We start from the raw sequence: 20064 nt of genomic DNA, 5'->3' as shown, positions 1-20064 counted from the left end.
AGGATTTAGCAATATCTTGTATAATTTTGCATTTGGCAATATCTTGTATAATTAGAAAACACTTTAAGTACACTGTATGCTAGTGAAAATAAAATTCATTTAAAATGTTAAGTATTCCCCCTTCATTATTAAAACCATGCTTGAAATACAGTGACTTAAGAAGCGGAGAGGAAGGGAAGCTTTACTTTGTACTTTCCATTGTTGTTAGAAAACGTTTTTTTTCCTCAAGAAGGCATTTGAGTTGAGGAGATATATTGTTAGTCCCTTTAAATTTCAGTTCTTAACTCTCCACAACGTGTAGCATTCAGTGGAAATGTTTAGTTAAGGATACTCGTTTTGCTACTTAACTCTCTAAAGAATTACTAAAAACCCTTTAAGTGTAATTACAACCTTGTGCATGTTCATCTATATAATTTACTTAAAAAGAGCACCCTATTCTATATCTTTAAAAAATTATTATCTACAGGGCATCTGTATGGCTCAGTCAGTTGAGCAGCTGCCTTTGGCTCGGGTCATGGTCCGGGGTCCTGGGATCGAGCCCTGCGTCAGGCTCCTTGCTCAACAGGGAGCCTGCTTCTCCCTCTCCCTCTGCCTGCTGCTCTACCTACTTGTGGTCTCTCTCCATCTCTCAAATAAATAAATAAAAATAAATTATTACCTGCATGAAGCAATAATAGAAATATGTGAATGTGTGTATATATACAGCATTATTGCAGATCTTACATACAAGGTCAAGATTTTTGTTGCTTGTTCTCTTCTGTAATCATTTTTGCTTCATTATAGCTTGATGTCAAGTGTCTTATTTGAGCATTTTTCTTTCTAAAAACTGATTTTTACAAATTTTAATTACAAAAGCAATAACCATAAATGAAACTTGCATGTATTACTCAAACAAATTCCCAGAAAAATACTGAACTTAAATAAATATGTAAACCACAACTACAGACTTCTGACATCTTTTATTGTTGGAAGTGCTACTATGCCTTTTTTTGTTAAAGAACATATAGCAATACAGATTTATTTGCAGTCTGGGGCTTCTCTTGAAATATATATATTTGTGTATCATGATTTGTAATATACTACTCTTTTGCTTAATATGTATTTTATACTCTTAGGATCTACAGCTAGAATATGGACAAGGACACCAAAGTAGTTACTTTTTGGGTGCAAACAAGTAAGTAAAGTTCTTTTTAAATTAAATTTAAATTCAAGAATAGTTAAGTTACTTTATGTTTTAACGTATTTGTTCTATTTCGTATTTATATTTATTGTATATTTTATTATATTTAATACTTAATATATGATATATTTTAATACTTCCAGAAGTAAAGTCTGGTAGGTATGTTTTATAATATGCTTTTAACTTTTCTTCATTGCTGCTTTGCTAATCATTTAGTCGGTAATTGTCCTAATGGGGACAGTCATCTTAAATTTTTTATATCAAGCTACTTTGTAGACCTTACTTGCTAGAAAAAATGAAGTACATTCCGACTAAAATAATGTATGTTTCAGGATTCTTTTTTCTTTTATTTTTAAAGTTGGCCTGGTTATTCCTTATAAAACTTGTGCTGGTGCATATTCCAGGTGTGCAGCTCTGAAAATAGCTGCGAATATTCACACTGTTTAGAAATCTCTATCCTGACTTTTAGCTGTTAAGAGCTTTTCAATAAGTAGATAATAGTTAAAATGTGTCTAGAGCCTTAAGCATTATCAATTCATGCAGGAAGTAAATCCAACAATTATTAAAGACCTCCTGTATGCCAGGCACTGTCTGGGTGATGCAGCACTGGGGTGAAAACGCAGCTTGCAAGGTGTAACAGTTTAAGTTGCTCGCAGTCCTGAGTCAGCACGGTAAGGGGGGACAGGACTCTTGCTGTTCCCAGTAGGTTCTCATTTCCTGAGTTCATGAAGAGATTATCATTTTGAAATCTAATTTGTAAGGAAATACTGTTTAAATTGCCGAAATCTCCCAGCAATGTAGATATTAATAATCACAACAACCTAAAATGTCAACATATGATTTCACTTACATTAGGGAGTTGAGAAGTATACATACACCCATACTTTAAGCACTTGAGAAATGGTGACTAAAAACGAGTAGCTCAGACTTAAAGATAATGCAAAATCATGTCTCTCTCCTTTTTTTATAGACTAAATGTTTAAATGCACTATCTTTTCTCAACACAGAGAAAAGACCTTGAATGACAACCTAAAGAAATGATATTAGTATTGATTTAAGCTGAACTTCAGTTAAATACAATGAAGTTGGGGTTTTTTTTTTATTAACCTAATTTAGGTTTCCTAAAATGGTAAAAAAATAAAAATAAAATAAAATTTCCCTAGTAGAAAAATGAAATTTTATCTTAAGAGTTAACTATATGCTATTATTTATAATCTGTCCTGATTCGTTGATGGACAGCAAAGAAAGTTTGTCTTACAGTGGTTAGCAAATAAAAATTCTGGAGTGCTTTTTATGTTGGTTTTTTGTTTGTTTGTTTGTTTTGGGTCTAAATTTAAGGTCACGGGTTTTAAGGACCTGGTTAACAAATTTTGGTATATTTAAGAGACAGTGGGAATTTGGAGAAATATTTCATTTATCCTTTTTTGTTTCATTTTAAATATATTTTTTAAATTATATACTTGCAAAAATGCAAAAAAAAAAAAAAATATGGCCCATCACTAAATCTTTTCCAGACTCCTTAGTTCCCATTGTCTAATTTCTGATTGTTAGACATTTTCATAGTATATAGTTACTTTGGCTAGGTAAAATGTTAATAATTTGCCCAACCTTCATTTTTTGATTAATTGGATCCCTGCTTAAGGAACTGTATTCTATATAACGAATCACTGGCAAGGTAGGTTGGCCAGACATTTGACCTTTGGCTGTGCTTCTTGTATAGGTATATACATACATGTGACATGAGCATGGATGTAGCACTTCTCTTACTGTACTGATGTCTGCTTTATTCTTGTGACTAGGCAGTGTTTTAAAACTCACGGGATTTCCTGCTTTCTCCATAGGTGATCAGGCAGACAGATTTCCATTTATGGGTTTCTACCTATTCCAGACCAAACAGGAACTTAAGATAGTTTTTTGTTTGTTTGTTTTTTTAACAGAATGATATGTATTTTGACTTACTGGGTTTTCTTTTCTTTTGAATGCTGTTATTATTGGGATCAACTCTTCTGATCATTTAAAACCAACAAAATGCTATTTTTAAAAAAACAGTTATTTCTGATTTTGTTTTTAATGTAGAATAAAAATTCTAAAGATGAATTCTCTTCTAAAGACTTAAATATTGGTGAAAAGTGTAACTGAATTACACAGTTCCTGGCACAATTGAGTGTAGTAGTAATAAATGCTAGATCTGGAGTCAGAACGCTCTGTTCCTGTAAGCTATGTGACTTTGAGAAATTTACCTCAATTTTCTCTAGTAAAATGGGGATTATAATAGTCCCTGCCTTGTAAGGTGCCAAGGGTGAAATGTAGTAATCATTGCAAAGCATTTAGGACAGTTGGAGTTTAATAAATATTTACCAATTACCCTTATGTGTAGTACTTACTCAGTAATTTTGATTGTAAGAACAAATAAATATGAGTGAATAAAACTGCTCTTTGGGTGTAAAGAAATAGGAAGTTTGTTTTATCTTCAGATATAATCAGGACAATACTTAAAGATTATTTTGAGCCATTTAGGCAATTTCAGATTTTAGCAGCATGAATTTCTTAGCTAATTTGAATATGCTAAATATTTTGGCTATGGTTTTTACTTCCCTGTATCAGTTTCTTCACTTCACCAGTTAATCTATGATTGCATATTGTTGCATTTTTAACTTTTCATCCAGATTTCCAAATTATGTTAGATTGACTTAGTAATTCAGTATCTCTGGGCATCATTTTTGTTTTATTTTGTTCATTACTTTCTGAAGTTTCCATAAGAATCCACGTGGACTAGTGAATAGTGATACTGTTTATTGTATCAGTGTCACATTTTTCTCTAGGGCTCTCAAGATACAATATTTACTGTAAATGAACCTCTTAGCAAATTTAGCCATGTTTCATTTTCTCTATTATAAAGCCTGAAAAGCAAATCGTATATCTTTCTTTTCATTAAAACCTCATGAATTCTATAGCTTTATTAACAAAATATCTGCAACACGTAGTAGGAGATTTACAAATAAATAAAAAATTTACGTGAGTCCCTAGCCATAGGTTAGCTGCTTTTCTGTGTTCTTATTAACCTTTCTCTCTTACTCTTAGAGAATCTAACACTCTTAGGAAGATCCTTTTTTAAAAAATGGAATACCGGGGCACCTGGATGGCTCAGTGGGTTAAAGCCTCTGCCTTTGGTTCAGGTCATGATCCCAGGGTCCTGGGATCGAGCCCCACATCGGGCTCTCTGCTCAGCGGGGAGCCTGTTCCCCCCCCCCGCCGCCTGCCTCTCTGCCTACTTGTGATCTCTCTCTCTCTGTGTCAAATAAATAAATAAAATCTTTAAAAAAAAAATTGAATACCATGTAAATTCAATTAAATATGGTAATTGAAAATAAACTACATTTTTAATTTCCCTCTTAATTATTTTCAAATTTGAATATTCTCTACTGGATAAAGAGGTGCCCCCCCCAAAACTGTTGTCATGTGTTTAAAAAAGAAGTGTTTTTGTATCTTCTAAAATGATATAAAAACCCACTATACACTTCGGAGATACTATGTTTAACTTAGTAAAATAGTTTAAAGCAGTGGTTCTTCAATTTTTGGTCTCAGGATCCTTTACAATCTTAAAAATTATTGAGGACTCCAGTGAGCTTTTGTTTATATGGTTTATAACTGTCAATATTTATAGTATTAGAAATTTACACTGAGAACTTTTCAAAATATTTCCTTATTTAAAATATACCTGATACATGTTAACATAAGTAACATTTTGTGTGTGTGTGTTAAAAGTTACTCATCATTAAGGACCAATTTAAATGCCACTTCTTTATGATACCTTCCTTATAGCACCACTTGATTTCTCTCATGAGACTTAGAAGCAGCAAATAATTGTGATAATAGACTCTATTTATGTTGGTATAATTCAAAAGACTTTTTGTTGAGGCCCACTAATAACATTTTTTATGAAAAACAGCTATTTTCCTGAAACAAAGTAATAGTAATAAAAGTGGCATTGTTTTTTTATTTTTTTGTGAATCTCTTTAATATCTGGCTTAATAGAAGACAGCTGGATTCTCATATCTGCTACTAATCTGTTGTGTTATCATGCATTTTTTAATCTCTGGAAAACTCCAGAATTTCATTCTCAATGAAAGAACAAGAATGCAAAAGGTAAATGCTTTTTTGTATTATATGTATTATGGAAATAGTTTTGTTCTTGCAGACGCCCTACAGGAGACCAAGGGACCTCAGAGATCCCTAGACCACACTTCGAGAATTGCTAGTTTAAAGAAATGTTGCTCAATCATAATAAAAAAAAAATGCTAATTGAGCAGATACTATATTCTAAATTCCTATTCTAAGCACTTTACCCGTATTCAGGGTATCATCAGATAAACACTTGGATGTAGGTGCTGTTACAATTCCTGTGTTACAGATAAGGAAACTGAAGCACCGCAGAGTAACTTACTGAAGGCCGCATAGCTTACAGGGATGGAGGCAGGACTCAGATTCAGGCTGTCTTTGCTTCACAACCTGGCATCATTTTGCTCTCCTGCTTCTAGTCAGAAGCTCCTGCCTTCCTCGAGCTAGCCCTTGACGAGATTTGTGAGTTAGGTGATAGATTTCACTGAAATACCTCAGCGTTTTTTTTAACCTGCAAAATAAGATTTGCAATTAGTTTATGGGTTTCCCATGTCATTTAAACTTGAATTAGAGCTTTATTATTTGTTAATACTTAGGTTGTTAGTAAGCTGGCCTAATTAATATATTTTAAGACCAAAATCTATTCTATTAATTGCTTAGACCAGGTAACCATACCTCTCAGTTTCTCTGGTTTTATGTTTGGATAATTCTAAGCACAGTTTTTTCCAGTATATATCGGAGGGGAACATAGTTAGAAGGTACTGCCTTACAGCTTTTGAGGAGAGTAAATTTCTGTTGACTCACTTTTACCTCAGTAATCTGTTTGTAACCGCATTTCTCCCTATCCCACTGGCTTTACGAAAGCTGCAGAGTGTTTACGCTTGCAGAGTGTAACGTAGGAGGTAGGAGATACGCTACATGAACTTGCAGTTGAAAGAAGTAAGGGAACTCCAGGAATGCCACAAGTGCGCTTTTACATTCCTGAATATCAAAGTTTCATAAATTGCTCCTAATGATAAAATCCTCGCACCTGGTCTGATACAGGCTTAGTCTCCCAAAAGTGTAAATGTGTTTGCCAGTACACCACTGGAGAACAGATCCGTCAGGTAAGTGAGTGTCTTCTGTGGAAGCAAAGTGCTACTACATTCATGTATTCACATCACATGCATGCATGCTTTCGCAGAGATCCAACATGTTGAGTTTCATTTTGTAGGATTGCCTGAGAGCATGTTTTTTTAAAGTGTGTCACCTTCCTTAGTTTAAGAAAAAGAAAATATAATTTCAGGTGTCAGGTAAAATGTTCCAGGGAAAATTTGAATCCTGGAAACCCCTGACTATGACCCTGCAATTATGGTTTTGTCAGTCCTATTGTGACATTTCATGGTGGGTTGTCCTCTGTTTGAATTGGTATTTTCCAATAAACATTAGGATTTATTTTGTTCATTTCAAATACATGTATAAAGACATTAGCAACAGAAAATACAGACATATCGTTAAATATAACTTGATGTTCTATGGTATAGAGATCATTGTAGCAGATATTAGTAAATAGGAAAAAGTAATTTAAAAATTTGTGGATAAGGTTAAAGTGATAAAAATAATGTACTTGGTATTCCTTTGCTTATATATTGACAGTATTTTTTGTTTTTGTTTTAAGGAGTCTTCTGAAGTCGGTTGAAGAAGAATTACATCAGCGGTAATTTTGATTTTGAATTAAACCTAAAATACTTTATGTTATAGATGAGTAAAGTCTGTTTGCCCCTTCTCTGTCATATAACCTAAGGTTGTTTTGTTGTTGTCTAATTCTGAGTTCTGCAAAGCTGCACAAATAAAATTCTGTCTTCCAGTAGCCCTTCCTGCATTTTCTAAAATTTTCTCTTAAGCCATTTTGGTAAAGTCCATTTAGTGACAGTGGAATTATCCTTTGTCCTTAGAGGGCATGTGGCACATTTAGAAGATGATGAAGGGGATGATGATGAATCTAAACAGTAAGTTCTGTTTCTGTTTTTGATTAAAAAAAAGAAAAGGTGTCATTTGACTTGATTTCATAAATCTGACAGCTTATACTGCCAGGAATTTTAATATCATTAGTAGTAACACAATATTATGGGTTATACCACAGTTTCTTGCTCTTTCTTTATTCTAGTTGTGTTAGCTCAAGGAACATTAACAAAACACCATAACTGGTGGTTTAAAAATTGATCTCACTGTTGTGGAGGCTGGGAGGCTGAGGCTCAAGCTGCAGGCCAGTTTAGTTCCTGGTGAGATGTCTCTTTCAGGCCTGCCAGATGGCTGCCTTTTCTCCATGTTCTTACTTGGGCTTTCCTCAATCCATGCATGCAGAGACAGAAGTCTCTCCCCCTTTTCCTATGAGGACCTCACTCTTAGGACTTCGGTTAACCTTCCACTAAACACTAGAATATGAGCACAATTTAGGCAAGTTGTCTGCCTCTCTGTAACAAGAATCCCCTTTCCTCCCGTTTCCAATAATATGGGCATCATTTCCATTTAAGACCTCAGCAGGATGACCTTTAATGTCCACATTCTACCAATATTCTGTTGGTGACTCTTTATGTATTCGCTAAGAAGATGGAAACTCTCTCCAGCTCTCCTTTCTGGCTACTCACCAGAATCACTCTTAGCGTCCTCATTTCTAGCCTGTACCTTAGAACTCTTCCAGCCTCTACCTATTATTCAGTTCCAAACCTGCTTCCACATATTTGGGTACTTGTTATAACATTACCCCACTTCTTGGTACCAAGCGAGTCTGTCTTAGTTTGGTCTGCCATAAGAAAATACCGGGAACTGAGTGACTTGAGTAACAGAAATTTGTCATGCTCTGGGGTCTTGGGTACTAAGATAAATTGACGGCCCATTCAGTTCCTGGTGGGGCCCTATTCATGGGTTGTAGACAGCTGCCTTCTTGCTGTGTCCACACATGGTCTTCTCTCAGTGTATACACAAAAAAGAGAAGGAAAGAATAATCTCCTTTCCTTTTATAAGGTCCTGTTGGATCAGGACCCCACCCTTAGGACCTCCTTTAACCTTAATTACCTTCTAGAAGCCCTATGTCCAAATACGATCACATTGGAGGTTAGGGCTTCAACATAGGAATTTTGTTGGACAAAATTCAGTTCATAGCACTGGCTGATGACAAAGAACTTTGAAAGAAACTAATTGACAAAGGTAGTAAATATATCTTGTAATTTAATGTCGTCATGTAGTAATTGGTAGATGCTATAATTATTACTACAACTACAAAGAGGCTTGTACTTGGTTGATTAAATTTCATCTTATATGTTTTAAATAAACACTGGATATAAGTGGTGTTTTTTTTTTTTTTTAAGATTTATTTATTTATTTATTTATTTATATGACAGAGATCACAAGTAGGCAGAGAGGGGGGTGGGGGGGTGGGGGGAAGCAGGCTCCCCGCTGAGCAGAGAGCCTGATGCGGGGCTCGATCCCAGGACTCTGGGATCACGACCTGAGCCGAAGGCAGAGGCTTTGACCCACTGAACCACCCAGGCGCCCCATTATATAAGTATATTTTTAAAGAGGGAATATTCTCACTTATGGAAGCATTGATACTTAGGTTTTTTTAGATTTTTTCCCCCCTTTAAAGAAAGGTGCAGTTTCATGGTAGAGTAACACCTAACTGGCAGTGGGAGGCATGGAGGCATAGGTTTTCCTTTATACTTCACTATCTGTGACCTTGAATCAGGTCACTTAGCCTCTCTGGGGCCCCTTTCCTCATCTGAGAGTTAATGCTCGATCATCTTTTAATTTTTTTGTACATCTAAATGCCAGTCCTGAGTTGCAATGAATTTTAGCTTCAGTCAAATAAATTCTACCTAAAATTTTCCAGCAAATATGTGTAGCTTTTGATGAACTTCGTCAGAGATATTTCATATCTAACAGTAGTAAAAATGAAGCTTACATTGTAATATATTTTTATACCATATCATTTTGCTATTTTTTCCCAAACTAATTGCTGCTTATGTTTTTTAATAATTACCTTCTAATTGATATAAACTGGAACTATAGTTATCTTTTCCTGTTTAAATTTGAAACCAAGAAAGCGTATCTCCTTAATTACTTCCGAATAAAACTTCATTCAGTATAACTTGAACATTCCACAGAATATTTGGAAAACACTCATAATCTCAGAAAAGAGAACTTGTTTATGCAAATATTCTTCCATATCTTTGAAAAATTATATTTTAGTACTAATTCAATTCTGATTCTAAACTCTCATGTTTTTATAGTTCAACCATGAAAGCGAAAGTTCCACCTCCTTTGCCACCAAAGGTAAAGCAGGTTTTTCAATTTGAATTATGTGTGTGTGTTTGTTGTGATTGTTCTGCCACCTTAATACTGGATTAATATTTCCTCTGTAGCTTATTTTCACTTGGGATCCACCAAAAAAAATCATGAATAAGTTACTAACCAGGATACAGATGACTGTGATTATTTTTGTCTTTTTTAAATTATCCAACTTGTCACTTACTGTTTATTCTAAATAATAAGTTCTAGAAATTTGTACATGAAAATGATTAAGTTAACAGGTTAGTATTATTTCACCTGGTTAGAAATCTCACATTTTTTTGTAAGATTTTTTTCCTCCAAAATCTCTGATCTACTAGTAACTGATTTCTTGAGAATGGGTAAAGGATAATGATTTATCATCATAGATATGTAACTGTCAGAAGGTACTTTTACATTAAAAGTACAAAATAGGAGAGTAATTTTCAAAAATTTTTTAGCAACAAAATCCTTTTGTTACAATGTTAAAAAACAAAATACTAAAATTACTCTGATAGTTTTCTTTTTAAGACAAAATGAGTTGATATAGGTAGTAAAAATTCATGAGTTTATATGCAGAGCAAATTTTAATTATAAAATTGAACTCTTTATAAAATGAGCTATTCCAAGGTTTGAAATCAGGGGTTATAAAAGAAAGTTGCAGTCTGATCAGTCTTGGCAACTAATATATTACTGTATTTTGCTTTCATTTTATGCTTTTGAAAAAATCATAATTCACACAGTATTTGCTTATTTAGTTTTATATTAGAATTTCAAAAAGTGCTGAGCAATCTTCCTAATAATGGACACATTTATAAAAACTTATAAAATCTCCAAACTGTCAGCAGACTAGAGGTTTTTTTCATTGTCTGCACAGAAAGTTTCTTAGCCATTCCATATTGCTTGTTAGTATTCTCCAGTATGATAAAAATTTTAATCGGTATCTTCTCCTGCCCCAGTCTGAAAGATTAAACATTAACATAAAATCCATAGTCATCTAAAAGAGACAGTTTAGCCTTATAAAGAACTGAAATCTGATTAGCCTGAATATTTAAAAAGAGAATCATTTAAATTGAAGGTCAGAAAAAATAGAATATTCTTACTTAGCAAGTCTAGGTAGGAAAGCTTGTGAAGGAATTGGGGGCTTTTTTTTCTGCCTGAGAAAACACCTTATTGTACATTTTAAGGATGTATGTAGGATAATCTGAATCAAGTAGTTGAATAACCGTGAAGTTTAGCTAGTAAACACAATTCAAAAAATGTTTAATATTTTTCCTTTGGAATGAAACATGAATAATTTCATGTTTAACCATTGGTCTCCTTTTCTGTATTATTTCAGCCTAAGTCCATATTCATACCACAGGAAACTCATTCTACTGAGGATGATAACCAAGGAACTATCAAGAGATGTCCCACGTCAGAGAGCCCAGCAAAACCATCCCAAGTTCCGCCAAGACCACCGCCACCCAGATTACCTCCACAAAAGCCCATTGCTTTAGGTAATGGGGGTAGGGAGGGTGAGATAACCACGTTACCAGGGTTTAGTACTGCATGAAAAAAATGGAGGGTATCTTTCTTTTAAAAGAGTATTTGAAATTCCTTTGAGAGAGGGGAGAAGGAAGACAATGACCATAGAGATGTTTTCTGCTTTTTGCCACATGATTTGAAGTGTTTATATGGCAGGATTACCTGTGACCCATTCTGGGATTCAGATGTCCTTGTTTCTCATTTCTTATCTAACCTCTTCCCTCTTGGAGAATTGTGAATGTTAAATTCATCATTTATCTTAGCGTGGCAGCAGAAGAAACAACTCTGAACAAACAAGGAAAGTGTGTTTTGGTTGTAGGCTTACTTGTGTTTTAGAAAAAGAAGGGAGGGTACTCTGTCTAACTTCTTCATTTTATTTCATTTAATCATTTTTAGAAAAATGATTGTCACTCTTGATAGGTATTTGCCTCCAAATTAATACCAGAAGATGCTGTTTTAATACTATATTCTTGCACATTATGCACAAGCAGCGAAAAAAAAAAAGAAGGAATTAAAAAAAGAACTACTAAAGTTTCCTGGATAACATAGTGTGAATTGCCCCTTTCCTGAAAGTAGTTATATATATCTTTGTCTTTTACACAAATACAAGTGCTTAGACATAACCTGATTTTAAATTTGTATGAAAAAAAAGATACAAGTAGCAGAACATGTGTATCAGACTTCTTTGAGTACTAAATATTTCTGATTGGGCGATCCCAAGTGAAGACAGAAACCATCTGAGAGATCGGATTTTTCTTTCCTAGTTGATAATTTTCTGAATAAAAGTTTTCGTGAAAATTAATCCTTTTTAAATATATTTAAACATCTCACTGAAGGAAATGGAGTGAGCTCCTTCCAGTTAAATGGTGAACGAGATGGTTCTTTATATCAACAACAGAATGAACACAGAGGCACAAACCCTTCAAGGAAAGAAAAGAAAGATGTACCAGTAGGTATTTATATTTATAACCTCTACTTGTTCTTTTTCTTTCTCATTGTTGTTAGTTTTGTTATTGTAATTAATGAAACTTTAGCAATTACATATTTTACAATATGGTATTTAATATGATGAAAATGGGTTGCTTAAATCTTTAAAAAAAAAAAGCAACTTTGCTGTGGCAAACTTGAATGATGGCCAGTTGGTTATAATCGTGTATTATAAAATGTGACCTTCTGCATACAGATGACTATTTTCATGGTGATGAGATTGATTCTCACAAAGTTCCTTTTTCAGTCTCAAAAAGTTATGGAAAGTAGGACATGGACAGATGAGGGAAGCTAGGACTTACTCAGGACAGATTTTTAACTGTAGATTACATAATTCATGGTATTACTACTCTTACTCAAAGAAAATACCTAACAAGGAGGAAAAATTATTTTCTAGTAGATATAAAATATCACTTCAGGAAAGATGAAGTTAACCTTAACAGCTATTTGTGTTACAGATAAATAAGTGTTCTCTATCAGGGGATTAAAAATATTTTAACATTTGTAAAGAATCTCTTCATCATCAGATGACAAATGTCTGTCATCATAGAACTTAAAGCAACAAAAAAATCCTTAAAATCCCCAATTCAGCAGATGAGATCATGAGATGAGATGGTATTTTTTTAAAAGTTTTCATGTATACTAATATTTGTTTTTATAGATATTTATAGTGTATTTAAAATGTTTATGTGCATATAGCTGTGATTTTAGGTAGAAAGCACACTGCTAGAGGCTTTTGTACTGTATCTGATAAACTTTTTTTTAAAAATATTTCATGATAGGGGTGCCTGGGTGGCTCAGTGGGTTAGCCTCTGCCTTCAGCTCAGGTCATGATCTTAGGGTCCTGGGATTGAGCCCTGCATCAGGCTCTCTGCTCAGCGGGGAGCCTGCTTCTCCCTCTCTCTCTGCCTGCCTCTCTGCCTACTTGTGATCTCTGTCAAATAAATAAATATAGGATAAGACATGTGTAATGTATTTAATAGATAAAGTATTTGCATCTAAAGGGCCTGGTTGGCTCAGTCGGTTAAGTATCTGCCTTCAGCTCAGGTCATGATCCCCAGGTCTTGGGATTGAGCCCCACATTAGGCTACTTGCTTAGCGGGGAGCCTACTTCTCCCTCTGCCTAACACTCCCCCTGCTTATGCACATGCGCACGCGCACGCTCTCTCTCTCTCTCTGAAAAGTAAGTAAAGTCTTTTTTTAGAAAAAAAATTTCAAATCTAGATTACATAAAGAACTCCCAAGAAATAGATAATAAAAACATAACTCAGTAAAAAAAATGGGAAAAGACAATTCACAGAAGAGAATATACAAATAGCCAATTCTGTTTTTCAAATATTCTCAATCTTCCTGACAATCAGAGCCATGCAAATTAAGGAGAAAACATTTTTATTGATCAGTTTGATAACATTAAGTGTCTGTGAGATCATAAGGAACCAGTGCTGTCCTACATTGCTGATGGGTATGATATGAGATGAGTACTCAGAAAGTTTGGCAGCCAGAATGTAGGTACAGCCCTTTTGTTCCAGTAGTTTCTCTTCTCACAGTGTACCCTAAAAAAATCATTCACATATTGCATAGTAAGGTACATGCAAGGGTGACCATTTCTGCATTTTTGTTATAGTAAAAAATGGAAAATAACTTAAATATCCAGTAATAATTAGAGAATAACTAAATAAAGTATGTTATATTCATACTGTGCTACAGTTAAGACAAATGAACCAGATCTATGTGTACTGATATGAAGATCTGTCCAAGACCCAACATTAAGGCAAAGAAGAGGTTGATAAAACAGTACATGACTATTTATGTTCTAAAACAAAAAGTGTTTTCTGAAGGTAATAATATATATATACATATATATATGTATACACACACACACACATATATACATACATACATGCACACGAAAGAGGTATGAAAATATACACAAATACATGAGTACATATAGTTATCTGGAAGAAAGGCTTGGGAGGGTACACACTAAATCAGTTTGGGGGGGCAGGTACCAGGAGTAAGTGGACTATAGAAGGGTTATAGGGAACTTCAGCCTTACCTATATTGTTTCGTTTTACAAAAGGAAAGGGTTCATGTATTTTATTTTGATACATGTGTTTGAAATACAGTATTGTTATACCAAACAGCAACAAAAAGTGTATTCATGCATGTATTCTTTTTCTAGAAGCCTATTAGTAATGGTCTACCCCCAACACCTAAAGTGCATGTAAGTATAAATATCAAATAGGTTGTTTTCAAGCTAAATACAATGAAAGGTAATTGCTTGGCTGTGTATCTTTGGTTAGATTTTCTACCTGTTTGAAAGAATCTCCTTTATTAATTAAAAAAAAAAATTTGTAAGATTGCTAACTTAAATATTGTTACATCTGAAAAGTAGCTTTACAAAATAAAATTATGGTAAATTATACATTTTAAAACTCCTTTATTCCAAAATTTGTTAATATCTCCTTTGTAGATATTTTTGAAGAAATGTAGAAAAGGCACATGGATACAATAGGAAGTACAAAATGTAGACATGACACATTTTTCAGTTGTCAAAAACAAAAGTTTAAAACTAGAAGAAACATTAAAGGATCATCTGGCCCAAACTCTGTTTTGACCATGAGTAAAACTGAGACCCCAGAATGTTTGCAGGATTTTTTCCTAGGTATACTCCTGTGTTCCACTCTGTCCTGGTTGGTTTTTTTTGCTGCCTTAGTATTAAAATTATGTTATTATATTATAAAATTATATTAGCTCAATTAAATTATTAGCTCTGTGTAATTGTGCATCAGTATAAATAGAACTGCACTTTCACCACTGCAAACCTGTAACCTAAAATGTAGTATGACACTAATTTAGAAGGTGTCTGCTGCCTTTCTAGTCTGTAACCTCTTGACTCTCCTTTTTAGCCTTTTTAGTTTCTCCCTCCACTTTGTAATTATATAAAGATCTAAATATTTGTACCTTATTTTACAAAATAAAAGTTTTGAGAGTAAAGGGCTCCCAAATCCAGCAGAGACCCTCAAACAGCAGGGCGTGATTGCCTGTTTGGGTACAGTGCAGAGCTGTCAGGTCAGGTGCCGCTAACAGGGAAGAGCTCGTAACTGGAAAGCCAGGTCCTGTCAGCTGTCCAGACTAGCTTACGGGCGGGGTTGGTTTCATTCATTGTTTGGCACCTCATTTTGTCACTTGGATTTTTAGCAATTAGGCAGCACCTCTACATATGAAAGTTTGGCAGTTATCTTGAAGAATAATGAACTAGTTAAATGATAACAATTTCTGCCCTACAGCATAAGAACATTTTTTATTGATCTTTTATCACCTGCTGGTATTGCCAGGTTGTTGTTATTTGGTACTAAAATCTTAATAATATTGGTTGGTAGGTTTCTTTGAGGAAAAGGAAATCTCAAAGTTTATGATTTTATTTTTTCATGTTAGTATTTTTAATCCCTTATCAACTATAGTAATGCGTTCTGTCTCTGGGTATTGTCTCCATATTTGTGAAGAAAACATTCCAGCCATAAAATGATGCACAGTGCTCTTCTCATCAAATATTTTTGTATTCTTCCGCCCCCCAAGTTGTTGGTAGAAAAGGTGATTAAATGAATAAGCTTTCTTGTATTTATTTATTCGAACCTGAACAACAGTTTCAAAATTAACATTTTATTCAAATGATCAAAAAAAGTTCAAATGAATGATACTATATTTCCTTATAAGGTACTTATTATATAAAAGACTTGTAAATGGGCTAGATAAATATTAACAAAAAGAAATAAAGCTTTTTATTGACCATCCAGGGAGAAGAAGCACATTGCTTTTTTTTTTTTTTAAAGGGATACAGACCCATGTTTTGAAGTACACAATATGAATTTTGAAATCAGCTATACTTCTTTCATGTTTTAATGTTAAGTTTAATGATTAAGAACATTTTAGGTCATGAAATGAAAGAAGAAACTTTTCACCTTTGTAGAATTTATGATTTCCTTCTTATCAGGGAATATTGTATTACTTGGTTATTTTTTGTTTTTCCAGATGGGTGCATGTTTTTCGAAGGTTTTTAATGGATGTCCCTTGAAAATTCACTGTGCAACATCATGGATAAACCCAGACACAAGAGGTAGTACTATATGTTTCTATGTTATCTTTCTTACTGTTTTTTAACCTGAGGCCATGAAAGCATTCAGTTTTCTTCATGTTCAGAATACCCTTCTGAAAATTTTTTTGTTATAATTTTTAAAAATTGTTCAAGGTAAATATGTTTCTCCGTGTTATTAGCAGTGTTTGAAGTGACCTGCAACACTAAAATCTCACTGTGTGGTCCCCATATCAATAGAGTGAAACCATACACTCTATGCCACCCTGACTTCCTCCAGAGAAGTTTTTTTCTGTAGCTGCACGTTCAGTATCTTTCTGTTTTAGGTATAGCTGTTGTTAAAGGAGTTAACTGCCAAGGGTCCAGGGTGTAGTGAACACTCTAGAGGGCCTCTCCACCTTAAAGGGAGTCATAGTAAGAATCGTTGTCGTTAGTCACTGACAAAAGACTACCAGCATTCTCTCACTATATATCTTAGTATCTGTGTATGTAAGATCTACACGAATACGTGCCTGCACGTCTTACTAAATCTTTTTTAAAAATCCAAGGTAGAGGAACTTGTATTTCCCAAATAGGGAGAATGACATTAAGAGAGGTTCATCGTTTTGTCACCAGTCTGGGATATAGCTGCACTTGGAATCCTGTTCATTTGTAGGGTCGGACTACAAAGCTTATGCCTTTAATCTGCCGGCTCTAATCCTAAATACTGGGCAGTATAGGAATGCTCTTGGCATTCTCAGTTGTTCTCAGCCTACTTCAGTTTAGTGTGGAGAAGTTCTTGACCTATTGGTTTTTATTATCAAAAGTAGCTCAGACAGGACTGTGGCTAAACTACCCTGTTCTAGCAGATACGGAGTACCCTAGCAGGTAGCCAAGTTTTAGTTAACTTTTTGAATAGGCAGTAGCCAGATCCTGGTTTGTTGGGGCTTGGTTTTGTTTGGTTTGGTTTTTGTTTTTGTTTTTAGATCCTGGTGTTTCGATGACACTGCTTATAATGGTAGCTCATCTGCAAAAATATTTTGTATCAGTTCTTCTGTATTTATATTCTGTACATCAAATGTACATGATGCTCTCTTAAAGGAATTGTAGTAAAGAAGCTACAGATTCTCTGCCAGTCTTCAGCACCCCCTGATATGTGAGGAACCCTCTGATATGTGAGGAACCCTAGCATTCCAGGCTTCAGAACCTCTTTATCATCTCCTTTGAGGCTGGTATTTACATATAGCTCAGCTCATTAAGGTAGAGTGTTTAGCCACTTAGTTGTATTAAACTATATTTACTGCTTAGCCATCACATAATTCTTTCTTCATGTTAATACATATTTGCTTAATTTCTATATAAATCCTTTTTGAAAGTATTTTACATATCAAAACCGGTGAATTACTTTGTCATTTCAGATCAGTACTTGATATTTGGTGCCGAAGAAGGGATTTATACTTTGAATCTTAATGAACTTCATGAAACATCAATGGAACAGGTGTGTTATTTTGTATTGTCCCCTTTTTAAAGTTACATATAGATAGTAGGCAAGAAATAAGTTACAATTCTAGGATTTTCTGCTTCTTGTATCCATAAGAGCTTCACAGAGCATATTGTATTTGTCAGGTCCCGAGGACACATTCGCAGGACTAGTCCTTGCCCTGCAGGACCTCATGATGTAATAGAGAAAGAGATGTGGCAGTCACTGCAACACTCTGCTGTCACCTTAGAAGTGAGCACAGGTCGAGGCCACAGAGGTGCAAGTCACTAGCCTCTCCTCTGGGCAGGTGAGAAGAGACCATTCATGGCAATGAGCGGAAGCTTCCCAGACAGATGGGGGTAAATAGGAAGGTGTGGAGTTGTGAATCAGCATGGCAAGACGGGGAGCTGTGAACAGTCTGACTGGAGTATAGGATAACTGCAGCATAGGAACAGTAGATGGAGGTGGGTGGGGAAGGCAGCTGCCAAACCCCTGAGCTTGTGTACCATGCTGATGACCAGGTCCGCATTTTAGAACTATCTGCAGAGTGATGAGAGATGGCAGGAGAGATTTTGGTCAAAGGGTGAAGAAGTGTTGAGTCGGGGCAGAAGTGGAGAGGACAGAAAGGGGTTTGGAATTGTATGGGGACATTGGTTAGTGTCCCAGGGACTGGGGGAAGCTTTTGGTATTTAGTAGCCAAGGGCCGGCAAAGCTAAACAACCTACACAATGGTAATGATGGTGTTAGTAGCCGATACCTATATAAAACTGACTGGACGCCAGATACTATATTTACATTTTTTAAAAAAGATTTATTTATTTATTCCAGAGAGAAAAAAGAGAGAGAGAGAGGAGGGGCAGAAGGAAAAAATCTCAAACAGACTCCCCGATTAGTGGAGCTCAGTCCCATGACCCATGAGATCATGGCCTGAGCTGAAACCAAGAGTCAGACGCTCAGCCAACTGAGCCACCCAGGCACCTGCCAGATACTGTTTTTAATGTAATTAACTTACTTAATCTTCACAACAACTCTCAAAGATAGATACCATCATGGATCACATTTCTGTTGAGAAATCTGAGGCACGGAAGGGATTAGTAAATTTCAGAGATCGCACAACTATTAAGTAGCTGAATTGGGTGGGATATGAACCCAGGCCAGCTGGCTCCAGAGGCCGTATCATTAACTGCTTCACCACAATGCCTTCCCCACCTGTGTGGCTCCTGTGGAGAAACAGCAGACCTAGAGAAAGACTAAAGAGCGGGAATTGGCATATTAAATGACCTCTTCAATATGGAAGCTCAGGAAAAATCTAGGTTGACTCCAGGTCTCTAGCTAGTGAATGACTAGTACCACCTGTCAGGGTATCGTGTGCAGAAGGGGAAGTAGGTTTGAAGGGCATGATAGTGCATGAAGTTTGGTCACACGGAGTTTTGGGTGCCTGTGGGATGTATAACTGATTGTCCATTATCAATATAAATTGATTACAAATACAATGGAGAGAAAAAAATCTGTAAGTAATGGTATTTTCTTCATAACCAAACATTTCCATCTTTTCTCATTGTAGCATTTTTTAAAAGATTTTATTTATTTATTTGACAGACAGAGATCACAAGTAGGCAGAGAGGCAGGCAGAGAGAGAGAGGAGGAAGCAGGCTCCCTGCTGAGCAGAGAACCCAATTCGGGGGCTCGATCCCAGGACCCTGGGATCATGACCTCAGCCGAAGGCAGAGGCTTTAACTCACTGAGCCACCCAGGCACCCCTCATTGCAGCATTTTTTAATCAGATTTTCTAACAAGATCCTAAACTGTATGATATACTGTAAATCTTACAATCTGGATGGAAGTGGTATATAATGAGGTGGCTGAAAAATATTAGGAACTAGAGAAAAATGGAAAGGGTCTTGTATAATTGTACTTACAATTACTAATTGTAATAATTAGTAAATAACTCAAAGGTAGTGATACTTTTCTTGGATATAATAAGATTTAAAAATCACCTTATAGGGGCGCCCTCAACCTTTTTTCCTCCATACCTGGTGTTTTGATACCCTATGTTCCACTGCACCATGATTCTTTTTTGTGTCTCTTCTGCTAGAGAAGCTGGGCATGTCCATATGCCTAGATATGAAAGTATCTAGAGAAGTACTCAGGAAAGTGAATTATTTAACCCCAGAACCAAAATAAAGGAATAGACATTTGGAAACGTCCTTTCTCCCTTTGCATTTGGGATTATATAGTTCTTAACCATAAGGGAGATTAGAACTAATCAGATCATCTTGAGACTTAGGTAATGAAATTATATCGCTGATTTACTTATTTTTCTCCCATATAAATATCATCTTGTTTTAAATGTCTTCTAAAATGAATGTCTATTAAAAATAAATTTCTTTTTTT

The 20064-nt window shown here is 35.1% G+C and overlaps 1 protein-coding gene across 8 annotated transcripts in view; it reads left to right on the top strand.

The window, feature by feature from the left end:
* MAP4K3 (mitogen-activated protein kinase kinase kinase kinase 3) overlaps positions 1-20064 on the top strand; it is a 194685-nt gene that overhangs the window by 152788 nt on the left and 21833 nt on the right. For 3 of the 8 annotated variants that reach the window (XR_007129855.1, XM_047743773.1, XM_047743776.1), the window contains 10 exons: positions 1116-1174; positions 5291-5326; positions 6957-6995; positions 7234-7287; positions 9568-9610; positions 10944-11103; positions 11968-12080; positions 14301-14342; positions 16151-16235; positions 17609-17688. Coding sequence is in view for 7 of the 8 variants with exons in the window: in XM_047743773.1 (XP_047599729.1) it covers positions 1116-1174; positions 5291-5326; positions 6957-6995; positions 7234-7287; positions 9568-9610; positions 10944-11103; positions 11968-12080; positions 14301-14342; positions 16151-16235; positions 17609-17688 (711 nt within the window). In the remaining variant the exon portion in view is untranslated. The remainder of the gene's footprint in view (positions 1-1115; positions 1175-5290; positions 5327-6956; positions 6996-7233; positions 7288-9567; positions 9611-10943; positions 11104-11967; positions 12081-14300; positions 14343-16150; positions 16236-17608; positions 17689-20064) is intronic. The other 5 variants (XM_047743774.1, XM_047743778.1, XM_047743777.1 and 2 more) reach the window with 3 other exon arrangements.

The sequence above is a fragment of the Lutra lutra genome, chromosome 9 (assembly GCF_902655055.1).
Source record: "Lutra lutra chromosome 9, mLutLut1.2, whole genome shotgun sequence".
NCBI classification, from domain to species: Eukaryota; Metazoa; Chordata; class Mammalia; order Carnivora; family Mustelidae; genus Lutra; species Lutra lutra.
The sequence above is the reverse complement of the archived record's forward strand: the minus strand, read 5'-3'. Positions and strand labels throughout refer to the sequence as shown.